This window comes from Silurus aristotelis, assembly GCF_946808225.1.
Source record: "Silurus aristotelis genome assembly, chromosome: 12".
Lineage (NCBI taxonomy): Eukaryota > Metazoa > Chordata > Actinopteri > Siluriformes > Siluridae > Silurus > Silurus aristotelis.
This window is the reverse complement of record NC_139585.1, coordinates 1,211,384-1,230,796: the sequence shown is the minus strand read 5'-3', so window position 1 is coordinate 1,230,796 and position 19,413 is coordinate 1,211,384. Positions and strand designations below refer to the sequence as shown.

Sequence of the window (19,413 nt, the reverse complement as noted above, 5' to 3'; positions counted from 1 at the left end):
ATCTAGTATCTAGTATCGAAGATCTTGTGGAACTCCTACAAGAAGGCATAAAAAGAAGAAAAGAAGGTGGACTGGCTCTCCCACTCGGCGGTCGCCCATCGCAGGGCCTTTCCGGTCAGGAATGGTATCACATACACCACCTTGGCTTGATATGAGATAATCTGGCAGAGAGGGAGATTTATTAGGGTTCTTTAATACCGGGCTGTGCGGGAAAAAAACGAAAAAGGCCGCAGACCTGGAAGTACACGTCGCAAAACCGGAAGTGCGCACTGCAAACAGGGAAGACCATGACACACAGTATAAAACAGCAGAGAAAATAGGAGCTTAGTTTAAAACAGCACAGCCAATAAGAAAGCAGTGTGAAACAACACAGCTAATAGAAAAATAGAACGAAGCAACAAAGCTAACATTAATGCAATATGAAACAGCAGAGCCAATAGGAGCCTAGTATGAAACAGCACAGGTAATAAGGTCATGATATAAAACAGCAGCGGAAATAGGAACAAGGTATGAAACAGAGAGCCAATAAGAACTTAGTATGAAACAGCAGAGCCAATTGGAATGGGGTATGAAACAGCAGAACCAATAGGTTTGGGGTATGAAACAGCAGAGCCAATAGGAACACAGAATGAAACAGCACAGCCAATAGGAACAAGGAAACCCAGAGCCAACAGGCAGGCAAATTAAAAGAGTATGTCTAATACGAACACAGCAGAACCAATCAGAACACAGTCACACTAATATTAACTCCTCCCTTTGTGTTATTTCTCCGCCCCCTCCAGATGTGCCCATTTTAAACACAACCCCACCCACTTCTGGGTGTTTCATCTAATCCAACACTGGAAATTTCACTTTTTTTTTCCAACTCTGGGAAATCTAACCTGTCAATTAGGCATTAGCCCCACCTACTCAAGGAATCAGGAATTCAGCAGTAACATGCAAGTAAAAGCAAATACTTTTACATAGTGTTTAGCTCCTCCCACTCTCACTCTCATCTTACGCTGAGGTTTAAATATATCATAAGGCTCAGAATAGTGTCAGTGTAAATACCACACACACACACACACACACACACACACACACACACACACACACACACACACACACATACGTGCGCCTTATCGAACGCATGAAGATCAATCCAGACAATAATTAGTCAAAGACACATTATTTTTATAGATAAATACTCAACTACACTGGCTCTGACCAATCGCCTTCTGTGTAATGGAAAGAGGAACAGCGAATGAAAATGTGGAGTCTGGGTATGAAACTAAACCCACCTGCATCCTACTGGACATTCTGCTGAAAAGCCGCCACCCTTCAGGCCCATTTAATGAAGTCTGGCCTAATATCATCATCTCTGATGCGTAGGTACAAAGCCCTTTGAACATACATGCAATAAGACTAATGGTGCTAATGTTGCTAACAAGTAATTTAGATGCTAACAGCTATGTGTTTAGCATGGTGATGTGAGTGAGTAAAACGAATGTGTGGTTTTTTTGGCAGACGCACAGCGACGGACCTGACACTGCTAAACACTCTGAAAGTGACTCATGTAGTGAATGCTGCACATGGCCCCACCCACATCAACACAGGCTCCGCCTTTTACTCCCATGCCCACATCCAGTATCATGGCGTAGAGGCTCCAGACAGCAGAGACTTCAACCTGTTTATGTTCTTCCTGACGACCGCTGATTTCATACACACGGCTCTCAGCCAGGAATGTAACGACATCATGCTAAACATTTACTAAAACTAAATCTGTTTGCTTATATGTTGTTTATTTTAAGTGGTGTGTGTGTGTGTGTGTGTGTGTGTGTGTGTGTGTGTGTGTGTGTGTGTGTGTGTGTGTGTGTGTGTTATCTTTAGCAGGTAAAGTGTTAGTGCACTGTGCTCGGGGAGTTAGCCGCTCGGCTACACTAGTGTTAGCATACCTTATTATCTACAAACAACTAACAGTGGCAGAGGCTATCACAGCGGTGCGAGGTTACCGGAACATTCTGCCCAATGTTGGATTTCTGGAGCAGTTACGAGAGCTGGATGCAAGACTGCAAAGGAAAGAGATATAGACAGAAATAAGGATGGATGCATCATAAGGACATAAGCTCATAAGTAGAATATAACAAGCTCATAAGAAGAAAATAACAAGCTCATAAGATGGACATAAAAAGCTCAAAAGAAGGACATAAGCTCATTAGAAGGCCATAACAAGCTCATAAGACAGACACAACAAGCTCATAAGGACATAAGCTCATGAGAAGGACATAGCAAGGTCATGAGAAGGACATGTTGTCCTCTTGGACAGGTCGTCTTCAACAACTGTTTGAGCGTTTTCTTGTGGACAGCTTCAGAAGAGGCTCCTTCTGAGACGACGGCCTGCAGACCGACATGTTGCGGTGTGTGGCGTACGTTCTGAGCACTGACAAGTGGATCTTCTGCTCCTGCAACCTCTAAAGCAACGCTGCAGCTCTCATGTGTTTATTTTTTAGAGCAGCTTCTGCACGTGATGCACAGCACAAGGACTCGACTTCTCTGATGGACCCTTGTGAGATCTGTTCCGAGTGGAACCCGTGTTGGAAAACCTCTGTATGACCCTGACCACTGTACTGTAACTCAGATTCAGGGTGATACTGATCTTCTTACTGCCTCGGCATCTTTGTGGAGAGCAACAATTCTAATTCTCACATCCTCAGAGACTCTTTACCATGAGGTCCATGTAGAACATCCAGTGGTCAGTATGAGAGAATCGACTCAAAGCACCACATTTGAACTGCTCTTGTTCTAACAAGCAGACAAACACATGAACATGATGAATAGAACATGAGGCTTTGCACGGTTATAGCTCTGTGATGTCATTATGGAGGAGTGGAAGAGGATCCCAGCAACAACCTGTGCAGCTCTGGTGAATTTCATGCCCAGGAGGATTAAAGCAGTGATGGATAACCATGTGCTCACACACAATATTCACACTTTGGACACAGTTTAGACATGTTTACTGAGGGTGTACTAACTTTAGTTGGCAGTTATTTAGACAGTAATGACTGTATGATGAGTTATTTTAAAAGGACAGTAAATCTGTACTGATACACAGCTGCACACTGACACTCTAAAATATATTCAAGTTTCATTTCGTTTGTTCCTTCATAAGATTATAATAAAATGTTTGGTGAAATGCACTTACTTTTGTGAGATACTGTATTTGATCATAGCCTGGTTCAGTGTCCAGCTGTTCACTGACCATCTTTTACTGGATTTATCTGCATTGGTTGATTAAAAACACAGCTGGATTTGCATCAGCGACGGACTTTCACTCATCACTATACCATGATTTTTTTTCCATGAGAGTTTAAACCATCAATCGTACAAAAACTACACACTTACACTTACACAGACCCCCAAAATGACCTTATTGTACACAACAGTGCTGTTAGGTCCTCCAATGTGATTGGTCGGAAGATGGTCTATAACTTCTATGGCTCTGCAGAATAATTTATAGTGTTATTATTGCCATAGTAACCGCTTGTTCACAGTGATCATAAAAAAATAGTTTGATATTAAGTTATGGTTCATGGCTGGAGTCTTCAGGGTCAAAAACCATAGAACACTTTGTATGCCTTTATCACTCTCTTTATAAAGTTTATTAGAGTTCAGTCTCTGTTACCTTCACACACAGTTTGGTGTATGTATCTATCCAGTGATGTAGCTGAAGAAAGGTTGTTTATTTGCAATATCATAGTAACGCCACCAAACAGGAAGTAAGTTTATACCTCAGCAAACTTTTAATGTATTACCACTAAAACTGGTAGATCATTGATTGACCTTGTTCTAACACTAACACTAACACTAACACTAACACTAACACTGTTAAACACTATCAGTAGTGAAGATCTGAATCATTTGTGTTTGTGTGTCAGGGTATGAAGAGTCCAAGAGTTCTATAAATAGACTGAACCTGACTCCATTCAAAGCAGTTAACTGTGGTTATACACACACACACACACACACACACACACACACACACACACAGTCTGTCTTCAGCTTTCAGAGCTGCACAGAGACAAGGCAAAACCGAAAGCTTCTAAAGGCATCGATGGTAAGTTCTGGCATGTTCAGCTTTTGAAAGTGACTCATTTTTACTAAAACACGATGTAGTTTAAACAGGACAAACATTACAACTTACACTCCTTCACCACTTTACCCCCCCACCCCCACCCTTCCGTTAGTAACTAGGGGAAAAACTCATAGAAATGTTTTCATGCCTTTCCAGATTTATCATGACGTGTTGAACAGTTTTTCACACCTCCTTTATTAGGATTGACAAGCACACAAGCCACGCCTCCTTTATTAGGACTGACAGGCACACAGGCCACACCTCCTTTATTAGGATTGACAAGCACACAAGCCACGCCTCCTTTATTAGGACTGACAGGCACACAGGCCACACCTCCTTTATTAGGATTGACAAGCACACAAGCCACGCCTCCTTTATTAGGACTGACAGGCACACAGGCCACACCTCCTTTATTAGGATTGACAAGCACACAAGCCACGCCTCCTTTATTAGGATTGACAGGCACACAGGCCACACCTCCTTTATTAGGATTGACAGGCACACAGGCCACACCTCCTTTATTAGGATTGACAGGCACACAGGCCACACCTCCGTTATTAGGATTGACAGATGCACAGGCCACACCTCCATTATAAGGATTGACAGGCACACAAGCCACACCTCCTTTATTAGGATTGACAGATGCACAGGCCACACCTCCTTTATAGGGATTGACAGGCACACAAGCCACACCTCCTTTAATAGGATTGACAAGCACACAAGCCACACCTCCTTTATAGGGATTGACAGGCACACAAGCCACACCTCCTTTAATAGGATTGACAAATGCACAGGCCACACCCCCTTTATTTCAACCTGTAGGCAATAGAAGGTTGTACAGAATGTTCACGTCCCTTCACACTTGTAACTGTTCTTTATCAGTTGTAATCCTGAGGAATAATGGCATCTAATGAACTGAAATTGGGTCTGAAGCCAGATGTTCAGGAGGAAAAACATGAATACCTGACACCCAGTAACTATGAGCTGGAGAAGCTGCTAGCACGCGGCACTGTAGCGTACACACACGTCAACGAAGTGTGGCCCAACATCTACATAGGAGACGAGTGAGTACACAACACACCTTTCACTTAAAAATCAAAACATATCAATCCACATCAGTCCACATCAGTCCAGCAGTGCCAATAAATCCAGCAGTGATAAATCAGTGATCTGCAGAAAAGATTTTCTGAGCATAAGATCGCTATGTGAAAGTGAGAAGGCCTGGAGTGTAGTCATCATTCCAATGGTGTTCAGTAGTGTTGGAGCTGTATAGCAGGAGATCTTCCACTTCAAACCATGGAAAGCAGATCTTCATGGAGCTGGCTTTGTGCACAGGGGCTGGGGCTGGAACTGGTTTGGGTCTGCTAGTTCAAGTGAAGGAAAAATATCATGCTACTTTGAACTTACTAATAACATTTTAGTTTGAACAGTGGACATGATTTCAATTAAAGAAGGTAGACATCTTCAACTATTTGTCTCCTTTGTCTAGAATCTATGCATTGTCCTCTGAGGAACAGCCCTGGAACCTTCAACAATAATTTGTCATGATGGTCTGTCAGTCTGTCCAGGATGGGGACATTGCTGTCCCAAAAAACACTACAGGTAGTCGTCGACTTACGACCATTCGACATTACGACCACAATCGCTAGCCGTGGCGTACGTTATTTTTTTACCAGCTTCCGGCATCATTTTACAGTACTGTCCATATCGCCTACTCTACTTACGACCAAATCGTGTTACGACCGGTCTGTCGGTCCCAATCGTGGTCGTAAGTCGACGACTCCCTGTATACAATCAAGTCCACCAATTATTGCTTCAGTCCAGAATGTGGCCTTCACTGTCCATGACAAAGAATTTCATGTTCCTCATATCTAACATTCATTTGCCTTAGATAGAGAAAACATCGTGGAAATTGGTGTCCTTCAACACAAAGACATGCTCCATGTTCTTTAGATCTACCAAAAACACTTTCTTACCAGAATCCAATTATGATCTTTGGACATAATCTATTTTATGATTATGGACATCACTGTCAATGATAGATATCTGCTTTCCAAAGGTTGAAGTGGAAGATCTACTGCTATAGAACTCCAAACCTCTTGAACACCTTCAAAAATGAAATGAAAAATAAAGACACAGTTGTTGTTGAAAGTCCTTCAAATGTAGACCTTCAGATGTTGAATTTAAGTTAAGTAGACTCTCATGTCCTTGAAGACAAGTGAAAAGCAACTGACTAAAGGCAAATACGCATGTATATTCAGTGTGTGTGTGTGTGTGTGTGTGTGTGTGTGTGTGTGTGTTCAAAACAGGCAGACAGCACGGGACCGTTATAGCTTACAGAAACTTGGTGTGACTCATGTTCTGAATGCTGCTGAGGGTGAGAGGAACAGTGTGTGTACTGGAGCTGGTTACTATAGCAACATGGACATAGAGTACTACGGCATTAAGGCAGAAGACGTTCCTTCATTCAACATCAGTGTGCACTTCTTCACTTCTGCTGAGTATATGAGACACGTCCTGAGCAACTCCCAAAGTAAGACACTTCACACAATACACTCACTACACTCACAATACACTCACTACACTCAAACTACACTCAAACTACACTCACACTACACTTACAGTACACTCAAACTACACTCACTTCACTCACGCTACACTCACAATACACTCACTACACCCACTACACTTACACTGCACTCACTTCACTCACGCTATACTCACAATACACTCAATACACTCAAACTACACCCACTACACTCACTACACTCATACTACACTTTCAATACACTCAAACTACACTCACTTCACTCACGCTACACTCACAATACACTCAAACTATACTCACTTCACTCACACTACACTTACAATACACTCACTACACCCACTACACTTACACTGCACTCACTTCACTCACGCTACACTCACAATACACTTAAACTATACTCACTTCACTCACACTACACTTACAATACACTCACTACACCCACTACACTTACACTGCACTCACTTCACTCACGCTACACTCACAATACACTTAAACTATACTCACTTCACTCACACTACACTTACAATACACTCACTACACCCACTACACTTACACTGCACTCACTACACTCACGCTATACTCACAATACACTCAATACACTCAAACTACACCCACTACACTCACTACACTCATACTACACTTACAATACACTCAAACTACACTCACTTCACTCATGCTACACTCACAGTACACTCAAACTACACTCACTTCACTCACACTACACTTACAATACACTCAAACTACACTCACTTCACTCACGCTACACTCACAATACACTTAAACTATACTCACTTCACTCACACTACACTTACAATACACTCACTACACCCACTACACTCACTACACTCACGCTATAATCACAATACACTCAATACACTTAAACTACACCCACTACACTCACTACACTCACACTACACTTACAATACACTCAAACTTCACTCACACTACACTTACAATACACTCAAACTACATTCACTACACTCACACTACCCTTACAATACACTCAAACTACACTCACTTCACTCACACTACACTTACAATACACTCAAACTACATTCACTTCAATCACACTACACTTACAATACACTCAAACTACACTCACTTCACTCACACTACACTTACTATACACTCAAACTACACTTCTTTCACTCACACTACACTTACAATACACTCAAACTACATTCACTTCACTCACACTACACTTACAATACACTTAAACTACACTCACTTCACTCACACTACACTTACAATACACCCAAACTACACTCACTTCACTTACACTACACTTACAATACACTCACTACGCCCACTACACTCACACTGCACTCACTACACTTACGCTACACTCATTACACTCAAACTACACTCACTTTACTCACACTACACTTACAATACACAAACTACACCCACTACACTCACACTGCTCTCACGCTATACTCACAATACACTCAAACTACACCCACTACACTCATACTACACTTACAATACACTCACTTCACTCACACTGCACTCACTACACTCAATACACTCACGTTACACTAATTTCACTCACACTACACTCACAATATACTTACTACACTCAAACTACACTGACTACACTCACTTCACTTACAATATACTCACTACACCCACTACACTCCCACTGCACTCACTACACTCATGCTATACTAACTTCACTCAAACTACACTCATTTCACTCATACTACACTTACAATACCCTCACACTGCACTCACTACACTAATACACTCATGCTACACTCACTACACTTAAACTACACCCACTACACTCACTACACTCATACTACACTTACAATACACTCACTACACTCACACTGCACTCACTTCACTCATACTACACTTACAATACACTCACACTGCACTCACTACACTAATACACTCATGCTACACTAACTACACTCAAACTACACTTACAATACACTCACTACACTCACACTGCACTCACTACACTCACTTCACTCACTACACTCACTACACTCATACCACACTTACAATACACTCAATATATTCACTATAATCACTACACTCAATACACGCACACTACACTTACAATACACTCACTACACTCACTACACCAACTACACTCACACTGCATTCAATACATTTACTTCACTCATGCTACACTCACAATACACTGACTACACTCAAACTACACTCACACAACACTCACTACACTCATACTACACTTACAATACACTCACTTTACTCACACTGCACTCACTACACTCACGCTACACTAACTGCACTCATGCTACACTCACAATACACTCACTACACTTACACTGCATTCACTTCACTCATACTACACTTACAATACACTCACACTGCACTCACTACACTAATACACTCATGCTACACTAACTACACTCAAACTACACCCACTACACTCACTACACTCATACTACACTTACAATACACTCAATATACTCACTATAATCACTACACTCAATACACGCACACTACACTTACAATACACTCACTACACCAACTACACTCACACTGCATTCAATACACTTACTACACTCACAACACTCCCGCTACACTTACTTCACTCATGCTACACTCACAATACACTGACTACACTCAAACTACACTCACACAACACTCACTACACTCATACTACACTTACAATACACTCACTACACTCACACTGCACTCACTACACTCACGCTACACTAACTTCACTCATGCTACACTCACACTGCACTCACGCTACTCTAACTTCACTCATGCTACACTCACAATACACTCACTACACTCACACTGCACTCACTACACTCACGCTACACTAACTTTATTAATGCTACACTCACAATACACTCACTACACTCACACTGCACTCACTGCACTCACGCTACACTAACTTCACTCATGCTACACTCACAATACACTGACTACACTCAAAGTACACTCACCTTACCCACACTGCACTCACTACACTCAATACACTGACTACACTAAAACTACATTTAATACACTGACCACACTCACATGACAGTCACTACACTCACTTTACTCAGGCTACACTCAAAATACACTCATTACAATAAAATTACACTCACATGAAACTCACTTCACTCAAACTACTCTCACGCTGCACTTACTACACTCATGCTACACTCACTTCACTCATGCTACACTCAATACACTTCCACTGCACTCACACTCACTACTCTCACTCTACACTCACACTGCACCTACTACACTCATGCTACACTCACACTGCACTCACTACAATCACACTGCACTTACTACACTCACTTCACTCATGCTACACTCAATACACTTCCACTGCACTCACACTTCACTCACTACTCTCACTCTACACTCACACTGCACTTACTACACTCATGCTACACTCACACTGCACTCACTACAATCACACTGCACTTCTCACACACTGCTACACTCAATACACTTCCACTACACTCACTACTCTTACGCTACACTCACACTGCACTTTCAAGTCAAGAGGCTTTTACTACTACTAGGCTCCACTCACTACTCTCACTACACTCACACTGCCCTCACTACATTCATGCTACACTCAATACACTTCCACTGCCCTGACTAATCTCACACTGCACTAACTAAACTTATGCTACACTCACACAACACTCACTACACTCACACTGCACTTACTGCCCTTACTACACTCACTACACTCACTACTCACACTATACTCGTTACACTCACCCTACTCTCTGATCATACTCTGTTAAATTGAACCAACTCTCATTGTTTTGTTCCCCTTGTTGTAGACAAGCTGCTTGTACACTGTGTAATGGGACGGAGCCGCTCAGCCACACTGGTCCTCGCCTACCTGATGATTGAGAAGAAGATGCTGCTCGTGGAGGCCATTGAGCAGGTGAAGCTCCGCAGACAGATCATCCCTAACTGGGGCTTCCTGAAGCAGTTGAGGGAACTCGACACCTTCCTTCTAGAACAGAGGAGTGAGCACACACACACAGAGACTGCAGAGAGCACTGAGAGGACTCGTCCCTAACACTCAGTTATTAATGGAGCAACAAATGCACTACATAAAGACCTGAATGTGGGGTGTTTATCTTTATCTACTCCATCTGTCCATAATACACTCACCCTATACTACTCCCACTAGATATTATACTCAAATTACACTCTCACTACACTCATACTACTCACGCTACACACATTATACACCCTCCGTTTATACACTCTACTCACGCTACACACATTATACACCCTCCGTTTATACACTCTACTCACGCTACACACATTATACACCCTCCGTTTATACACTCTACTCACGCTACACACATTATACACCCTCCGTTTATACACTCTACTCACACACACACACATTATACACCCTCCGTTTATACACTCTACTCACGCTACACACATTATACACCCTCCGTTTATACACTCTACTCACGCTACACACATTATACACCCTCCGTTTATACACTCTACTCACACACACACATTATACACCCTCCGTTTATACACTCTACTCACGCTACACACATTATACACCCTCCGTTTATACACTCTACTCACACACACACACATTATACACCCTCCGTTTATACTCTACTCACACACACATTATACACCCTCCGTTTATACACTCTACTCACGCTACACACATTATACACCCTTCGTTTATACACTCTTCTCACGCTACACACATTATACACCCTCCGTTTATACACTCTACTCACGCTACACACATTATACACCCTCCGTTTATACACTACTCACGCTACACACATTATACACCCTCCGTTTATACACTCTACTTACACACACACACATTATACATCCTCCGTTTATACACTCTACTCACGCTACACACATTATACACCCTCCGTTTATACACTCTACTCACACACACATTATACACCCTCCGTTTATACACTCTACTCACGCTACACACATTATACACCCTTCGTTTATACACTCTACTCACGCTACACACATTATACACCCTCCGTTTATACACTCTACTCACACACACACACACATTATACACCCTCCGTTTATACACTCTACTCACACACACACACACACATTATACACCCTCCGTTTATACACTCTACTCACGCTACACACATTATACACCCTCCGTTTATACACTCTACTCACGCTACACACATTATACACCCTCCGTTTATACACTCTACTCACGCTACACACATTATACACCCTCCGTTTATACACTCTACTCACACACACACACATTATACCCCCTCCGTTTATACACTCTACTCACACACACACACATTATACACCCTCCGTTTATACACTCTACTCACGCTACACACATTATACACCCTCCGTTTATACACTCTACTCACACACACACACACACACATTATACACCCGTTTATACACTCTACTCACACACACACACACATTATACACCCTCCGTTTATACACTCTACTCACACTACACACATTATACACCCTCCATTTATACACTCTACTCACACACACACACATTATACACCCTCCGTTTATACACTCTACTCACACACACACACACACATTATACACCCGTTTATACACTCTACTCACACACACACACATTATACACCCTCCGTTTATACACTCTACTCACACTACACACATTATACACCCTCCATTTATACACTCTACTTACACACATTATACACCCTCCGTTTATACACTCTACTCACGCTACACACATTATACACCCTCCGTTTATACACTCTACTCACGCTACACACATTATACACCCTCCGTTTATACACTCTACTCACACACACACACATTATACACCCTCCGTTTATACACTCTACTCACACACACACACATTATACACCCTCCGTTTATACACTCTACTCACGCTACACACATTATACACTCTACTCACACACACACATTATACACCCTCCGTTTATACACTCTACTCACGCTACACATTATACACCCTCCGTTTATACACTCTACTCACGCTACACACACACACACACATTATACACCCTCTGTTTATACACTCTACTCACACTACACACATTATACACCCTCCGTTTATACACTCTACTCACACTACACACATTATACACCCTCCGTTTATACACTCTACTCACACACACACACATTATACACCCTCCGTTTATACACTCTACTCACGCTACACACATTATACACCCTCCGTTTATACACTCTACTCACACACACACATTATACACCCTCCGTTTATACACTCTACTCACACACACACACATTATACACCCTCCGTTTATACACTCTACTCACACACACACACATTATACACCCTCCGTTTATACACTCTACTCACACACACACACATTATACACCCTCCGTTTATACACTCTACTCACGCTACACACATTATACACTCTACTCACACACACACACATTATACACCCTCCGTTTATACACTCTACTCACGCTACACACATTATACACTCTCCGTTTATACACTCTACTCACACTACACACACACACACACACACACATTATACACCCTCTGTTTATACACTCTACTCACACTACACACATTATACACCCTCCGTTTATACACTCTACTCACGCTACACACATTATACACCCTCCGTTTATACACTCTACTCACGCTACACACATTATACACCCTCCGTTTATACACTCTACTCACACACACACACACACATTATACACCCGTTTATACACTCTACTCACACACACACACATTATACACCCTCCGTTTATACACTCTACTCACGCTACACACATTATACACCCTCCGTTTATACACTCTACTCACGCTACACACACACACACACACATTATACACCCTCTGTTTATACACTCTACTCACACTACACACATTATACACCCTCCGTTTATACACTCTACTCACACACACACACATTATACACCCTCCGTTTATACACTCTACTCACGCTACACACATTATACACCCTCCGTTTATACACTCTACTCACACACACACACATTATACACCCTCCGTTTATACACTCTACTCACGCTACACACATTATACACCCTCCGTTTATACACTCTACTCACACACACACACATTATACACCCTCCGTTTATACACTCTACTCACGCACACACACACATTATACACCCTCCGTTTATACACTCTACTCACACTACACACATTATACACCCTCCGTTTATACACTCTACTCACACACACACACATTATACACCCTCCGTTTATACACTCTACTCACGCTACACACATTATACACCCTCCGTTTATACACTCTACTCACACTACACACATTATACACCCTCCGTTTATACACTCTACTCACACACACACACATTATACACCCTCCGTTTATACACTCTACTCACGCTACACACATTATACACTCTACTCACACACACACACATTATACACCCTCCGTTTATACACTCTACTCACGCTACACACATTATACACTCTCCGTTTATACACTCTACTCACGCTACACACACACACACACACATTATACACCCTCTGTTTATACACTCTACTCACACTACACACATTATACACCCTCCGTTTATACACTCTACTCACGCTACACACATTATACACTCTACTCACACACACACACATTATACACCCTCCGTTTATACACTCTACTCACGCTACACACATTATACACTCTCCGTTTATACACTCTACTCACGCTACACACACACACACACACATTATACACCCTCTGTTTATACACTCTACTCACGCTACACACATTATACACCCTCCGTTTATACACTCTACTCACACTACACACATTATACACCCTCCGTTTATACACTCTACTCACACACACACACACATTATACACCCTCCGTTTATACACTCTACTCACGCTACACACATTATACACTCTACTCACACACACACACACACACACATTATACACCCTCCGTTTATACACTCTACTCACGCTACACACATTATACACTCTTCGTTTATACACTCTACTCACGCTACACACACACACACACACATTATACACCCTCTGTTTATACACTCTACTCACACTACACACATTATACACCCTCCGTTTATACACTCTACTCACGCTACACACATTATACACCCTCCGTTTATACACTCTACTCACGCTACACACATTATACACCCTCCGTTTATACACTCTACTCACGCTACACACATTATACACCCTCCGTTTATACACTCTACTCACACACACACACACTATACACCCTCCGTTTATACACTCTACTCACACACACACACATTATACACCCTCCGTTTATACACTCTACTCACACACACACACATTATACACCCTCCGTTTATACACTCTACTCACACACACACACATTATACACCCTCCGTTTATACACTACTCACACTACACACATTATACACCCTCCGTTTATACACTCTACTCACACACACACACATTATACACCCTCCGTTTATACACTCTTCTCACGCTACACACATTATACACCCTCCGTTTATACACTCTACTCACACACACACACATTATACACCCTCCGTTTATACACTCTACTCACGCTACACACATTATACACCCTCCGTTTATACACTCTACTCACGCTACACACATTATACACCCTCCGTTTATACACTCTACTCACACACACACACATTATACACCCTCCGTTTATACACTCTACTCACACACACACACACACATTATACACCCTCCGTTTATACACTCTACTCACGCTACACACATTATACACCCTCCGTTTATACACTCTACTCACACACACACACATTATACACCCTCCGTTTATACACTCTACTCACACACACACACATTATACACCCTCCGTTTATACACTCTACTCACGCTACACACATTATACACCCTCCGTTTATACACTCTACTCACGCTACACACATTATACACCCTCCGTTTATACACTCTACTCACACACACATACATTATACACCCTCCGTTTATACACTCTACTCACACACACACACATTATACACCCTCCGTTTATACACTCTACTCACGCTACACACATTATACACCCTCCGTTTATACACTCTACTCACGCTACACACATTATACACCCTCCGTTTATACACTCTACTCACACACACACACACACATTATACACCCTCCGTTTATACACTCTACTCACGCTACACACATTATACACTCTACTCACACACACACACATTATACACCCTCCGTTTATACACTCTACTCACGCTACACACATTATACACCCTCCGTTTATACACTCTACTCACACACACACACACACACATTATACACCCTCCGTTTATACACTCTACTCACACACACATACATTATACACCCTCCGTTTATACACTCTACTCACACACACACACATTATACACCCTCCGTTTATACACTCTACTCACACACACATACATTATACACCCTCCGTTTATACACTCTACTCACGCTACACACATTATACACCCTCCGTTTATACACTCTACTCACACACACACACACACACATTATACACCCTCCGTTTATACACTCTACTCACGCTACACACATTATACACCCTCCGTTTATACAGTCTACTCACACACACACACATTATACACCCTCCGTTTATACACTCTACTCACGCTACACACATTATACACCCTCCGTTTATACACTCTACTCACACACACACACATTATACACCCTCCGTTTATACACTCTACTCACGCTACACACATTATACACCCTCCGTTTATACTCTACTCACACACACATACATTATACACCCTCCGTTTATACACTCTACTCACACACACACACATTATACACCCTCCGTTTATACACTCTACTCACGCTACACACATTATACACCCTCCGTTTAAACACTTTACTCACGCTACACACATTATACACCCTCCGTTTATACACTCTACTCACACACACACACACACACATTATACACCCTCCGTTTATACACTCTACTCACGCTACACACATTATACACTCTACTCACACACACACACATTATACACCCTCCGTTTATACACTCTACTCACGCTACACACATTATACACCCTCCGTTTATACACTCTACTCACACACACACACACACACATTATACACCCTCCGTTTATACACTCTACTCACACACACATACATTATACACCCTCCGTTTATACACTCTACTCACACACACACACATTATACACCCTCCGTTTATACACTCTACTCACACACACATACATTATACACCCTCCGTTTATACACTCTACTCACACACACACACACATTATACACCCTCCGTTTATACACTCTACTCACGCTACACACATTATACACCCTCCGTTTATACACTCTACTCACGCTACACACATTATACACCCTCCGTTTATACACTCTACTCACACACACACACATTATACACCCTCCGTTTATACACTCTACTCACGCTACACACATTATACACCCTCCGTTTATACACTCTACTCACACACACACACACATTATACACCCTCCGTTTATACACTCTACTCACACACACACACACATTATACACCCTCCGTTTATACACTCTACTCACACTACACACATTATACACCCTCCGTTTATACACTCTACTCACACACACACACATTATACACCCTCCGTTTATACACTCTACTCACGCTACACACATTATACACCCTCCGTTTATACACTCTACTCACGCTACACACATTATACACCCTCCGTTTATACACTCTACTCACGCTACACACATTATACACCCTCCGTTTATACACTCTACTCACACTACACACATTATACACCCTCCGTTTATACACTCTACTCACACACACACACATTATACACCCTCCGTTTATACACTCTACTCACACACACACACACATTATACACCCTCCGTTTATACACTCTACTCACACTACACACATTATACACCCTCCGTTTATACACTCTACTCACACACACACACATTATACACCCTCCGTTTATACACTCTACTCACACACACACATTATACACCCTCCGTTTATACACTCTACTCACACACACACATTATACACCCTCCGTTTATACACTCTACTCACACTACACACACTATACACCCTCCGTTTATACACTCTACTCACACACACACATTATACACCCTCCGTTTATACACTCTACTCACACACACACACACATTATACACCCTCCGTTTATACACTCTACTCACACTACACACATTATACACCCTCCGTTTATACACTCTACTCACACACACACACATTATACACCCTCCATTTATACACTCTACTCGCACTCATTATACTCCAGCTGGTTATAATATACTCTCTCTCTCACACACACACAATACTCCTCTGGTTATACTATATTTACCTGAGACTAACAATATACTCACACTGTACATATTATACTCCCCAAAATACTTTAATATGCAGAAGTGTTCAGTCTCACTCTCACACACACTATAATAAGTGCACAGGGGACACCAGGAGAATCATTTACCTCTTTATTGGAGTGTGTATATATTTATATATGTATATCAGTGTATGTATGTGTGTGTGTGTGTGTAAGACGATGTATATGCTGCATATTTAAGACTTGTGCGTGTTTTTTTAAGAGTTTGTTATGCTGCAGGAAACAAACGAACACAGTGTATGATGAAGTCTTTAAAACACTCCAGTTAATAAAGTGAGAGCAGAGCGCTGGATCATACCCACAGATTCACTCCAGCACAGCGTCCCGTCTCGTACAGACCTGATAAACAACTCTTTCACTCTCTCTCTAAGACTTGTGTACGTGTAGAAATCAGAGAGCACGGATCACTTCCTGTCGCTGCTACACGGCTCTGGAAGTGCTTTTCTCCGCACTGGTCCAGACTCAACATGGTTACATCTAGAGAACCTTTCCTTTTGTTTTAGAATGCCCTGGAAGCACGTGTAAACAAACGTAGAGGCACGCGAGTCACGTCACACACATTGTAGGAGAAAGAGGTGGATTGAGAGAGAGGAAAAAAAAAAAAAGAAAGAGAGGTGTGTGTGTGTGTATTTTATTGGAAGTCTGGTTTCTCAGGGAAGGTGCATCCGGATCGTCGGATGATGACGTTAGCAGCGTAGTGACCTGCATGGATGCACTCCTCCAGAGTTTTCTCCTGAACCAGCTCTGAGAGGAACCCTGAAACCAGAGATACTTCATTCTGATCACTTTATATAAAAGCACAATAACACGAATATCCATTAGGCAGTGATGATCTTCACCTATTAGTTCAAGTGATAAATATAATAATACTAGTAACAATAATAGTAATAATAATTAATGCTTTATAGTATTTGATATAGAATAGCCTTTATATCACAAGCACACTGAAATTCTTTCTTCACATATCACAAATCTATATATTAGTGATATGTGGAACACACATTGAGTTAGTTTGATTACTAGACATCACACACACACACACACACACACACACACACACACACACCTCCTACAAAAGCGTCCCCTGCTCCGTTAGTGTCCACAATTTCATTCTGGTCGATATCCAACACCGGGAACCTCATCACTTTCTCACCTAAAAGAGAGAGAAGAGAGGTGTGGGTGTGGGTGTGGGTGTGGGTGTGTGTGTGTACACTATGGCCTGATGTTTGTGGACACACAACAATTAAATTGTGCTATTTTTTTTTTTTTACATCTCATTCCAAAAGTCTCAGTGTGCTGCTATTATAAGCTCCATGAGAATTTGATGGAGATTTATTACTAGAAGTGTGTGTGTGAAG

At 41.9% G+C, this 19,413-nt stretch overlaps 3 protein-coding genes and 2 long non-coding RNA genes across 7 annotated transcripts in view; 2 read left to right on the top strand and 3 right to left on the bottom strand.

The window, feature by feature from the left end:
• Window positions 1-1,217: 1,217 nt before the first annotated feature.
• LOC310735015 (dual specificity phosphatase 29) lies at window positions 1,218-3,172 on the top strand. 2 transcript variants are annotated; one of them, XM_083557593.1, is made up of 3 exons: window positions 1,218-1,367; window positions 1,507-1,724; window positions 1,873-3,172. In XM_083557593.1, the coding sequence occupies exons 1-3, from the start codon at window positions 1,225-1,227 to the stop codon at window positions 2,067-2,069; spliced, it is 558 nt and encodes a 185-aa protein (XP_083413719.1). In that variant the 5' UTR covers window positions 1,218-1,224; the 3' UTR covers window positions 2,070-3,172. The 2 variants fall into 2 exon arrangements, with proteins under 2 accessions (XP_083413719.1, XP_083413718.1); XM_083557592.1 differs by having other exon boundaries at window positions 1,870-3,172.
• LOC310735045 lies at window positions 1,634-3,577 on the bottom strand. Its single transcript, XR_014536201.1, has 4 exons — window positions 3,388-3,577; window positions 3,182-3,257; window positions 1,890-2,048; window positions 1,634-1,738 (listed from the first exon to the last, which is right to left on the bottom strand). It is a non-coding gene; the product is annotated as an uncharacterized lncRNA (long non-coding RNA).
• A 437-nt stretch (window positions 3,578-4,014) lies between these two features.
• dusp29 (dual specificity phosphatase 29) lies at window positions 4,015-10,955 on the top strand. The gene is made up of 4 exons (XM_083556106.1): window positions 4,015-4,093; window positions 4,994-5,175; window positions 6,421-6,644; window positions 10,439-10,955. Exons 2-4 carry the CDS (start codon window positions 5,012-5,014, stop codon window positions 10,681-10,683), a joined length of 633 nt encoding a protein of 210 aa, XP_083412232.1. The 5' UTR covers window positions 4,015-4,093; window positions 4,994-5,011; the 3' UTR covers window positions 10,684-10,955.
• Window positions 10,956-14,663: 3,708 nt separating this feature from the next.
• LOC310735088 lies at window positions 14,664-17,252 on the bottom strand. The gene is made up of 3 exons (XR_014536217.1): window positions 17,169-17,252; window positions 14,996-15,028; window positions 14,664-14,732 (listed from the first exon to the last, which is right to left on the bottom strand). It is a non-coding gene; the product is annotated as an uncharacterized lncRNA (long non-coding RNA).
• An 877-nt stretch (window positions 17,253-18,129) lies between these two features.
• The window catches only part of adkb (adenosine kinase b), a 6,843-nt gene continuing 5,559 nt past the window's right edge, over window positions 18,130-19,413 (bottom strand). The window contains exons 9-11 of one of the 2 annotated variants that reach the window (XR_014536179.1): window positions 19,327-19,413; window positions 19,122-19,274; window positions 18,130-18,811 (exon numbers count right to left, since the gene is read on the bottom strand). The exon at window positions 19,327-19,413 is cut by the window's right edge and continues 459 nt beyond it. Coding sequence is in view for 1 of the 2 variants with exons in the window: in XM_083557532.1 (XP_083413658.1) it covers window positions 18,687-18,811; window positions 19,122-19,208 (212 nt within the window). In the remaining variant the exon portion in view is untranslated. The remainder of the gene's footprint in view (window positions 18,812-19,121; window positions 19,275-19,326) is intronic. The other variant, XM_083557532.1, reaches the window with a different exon arrangement.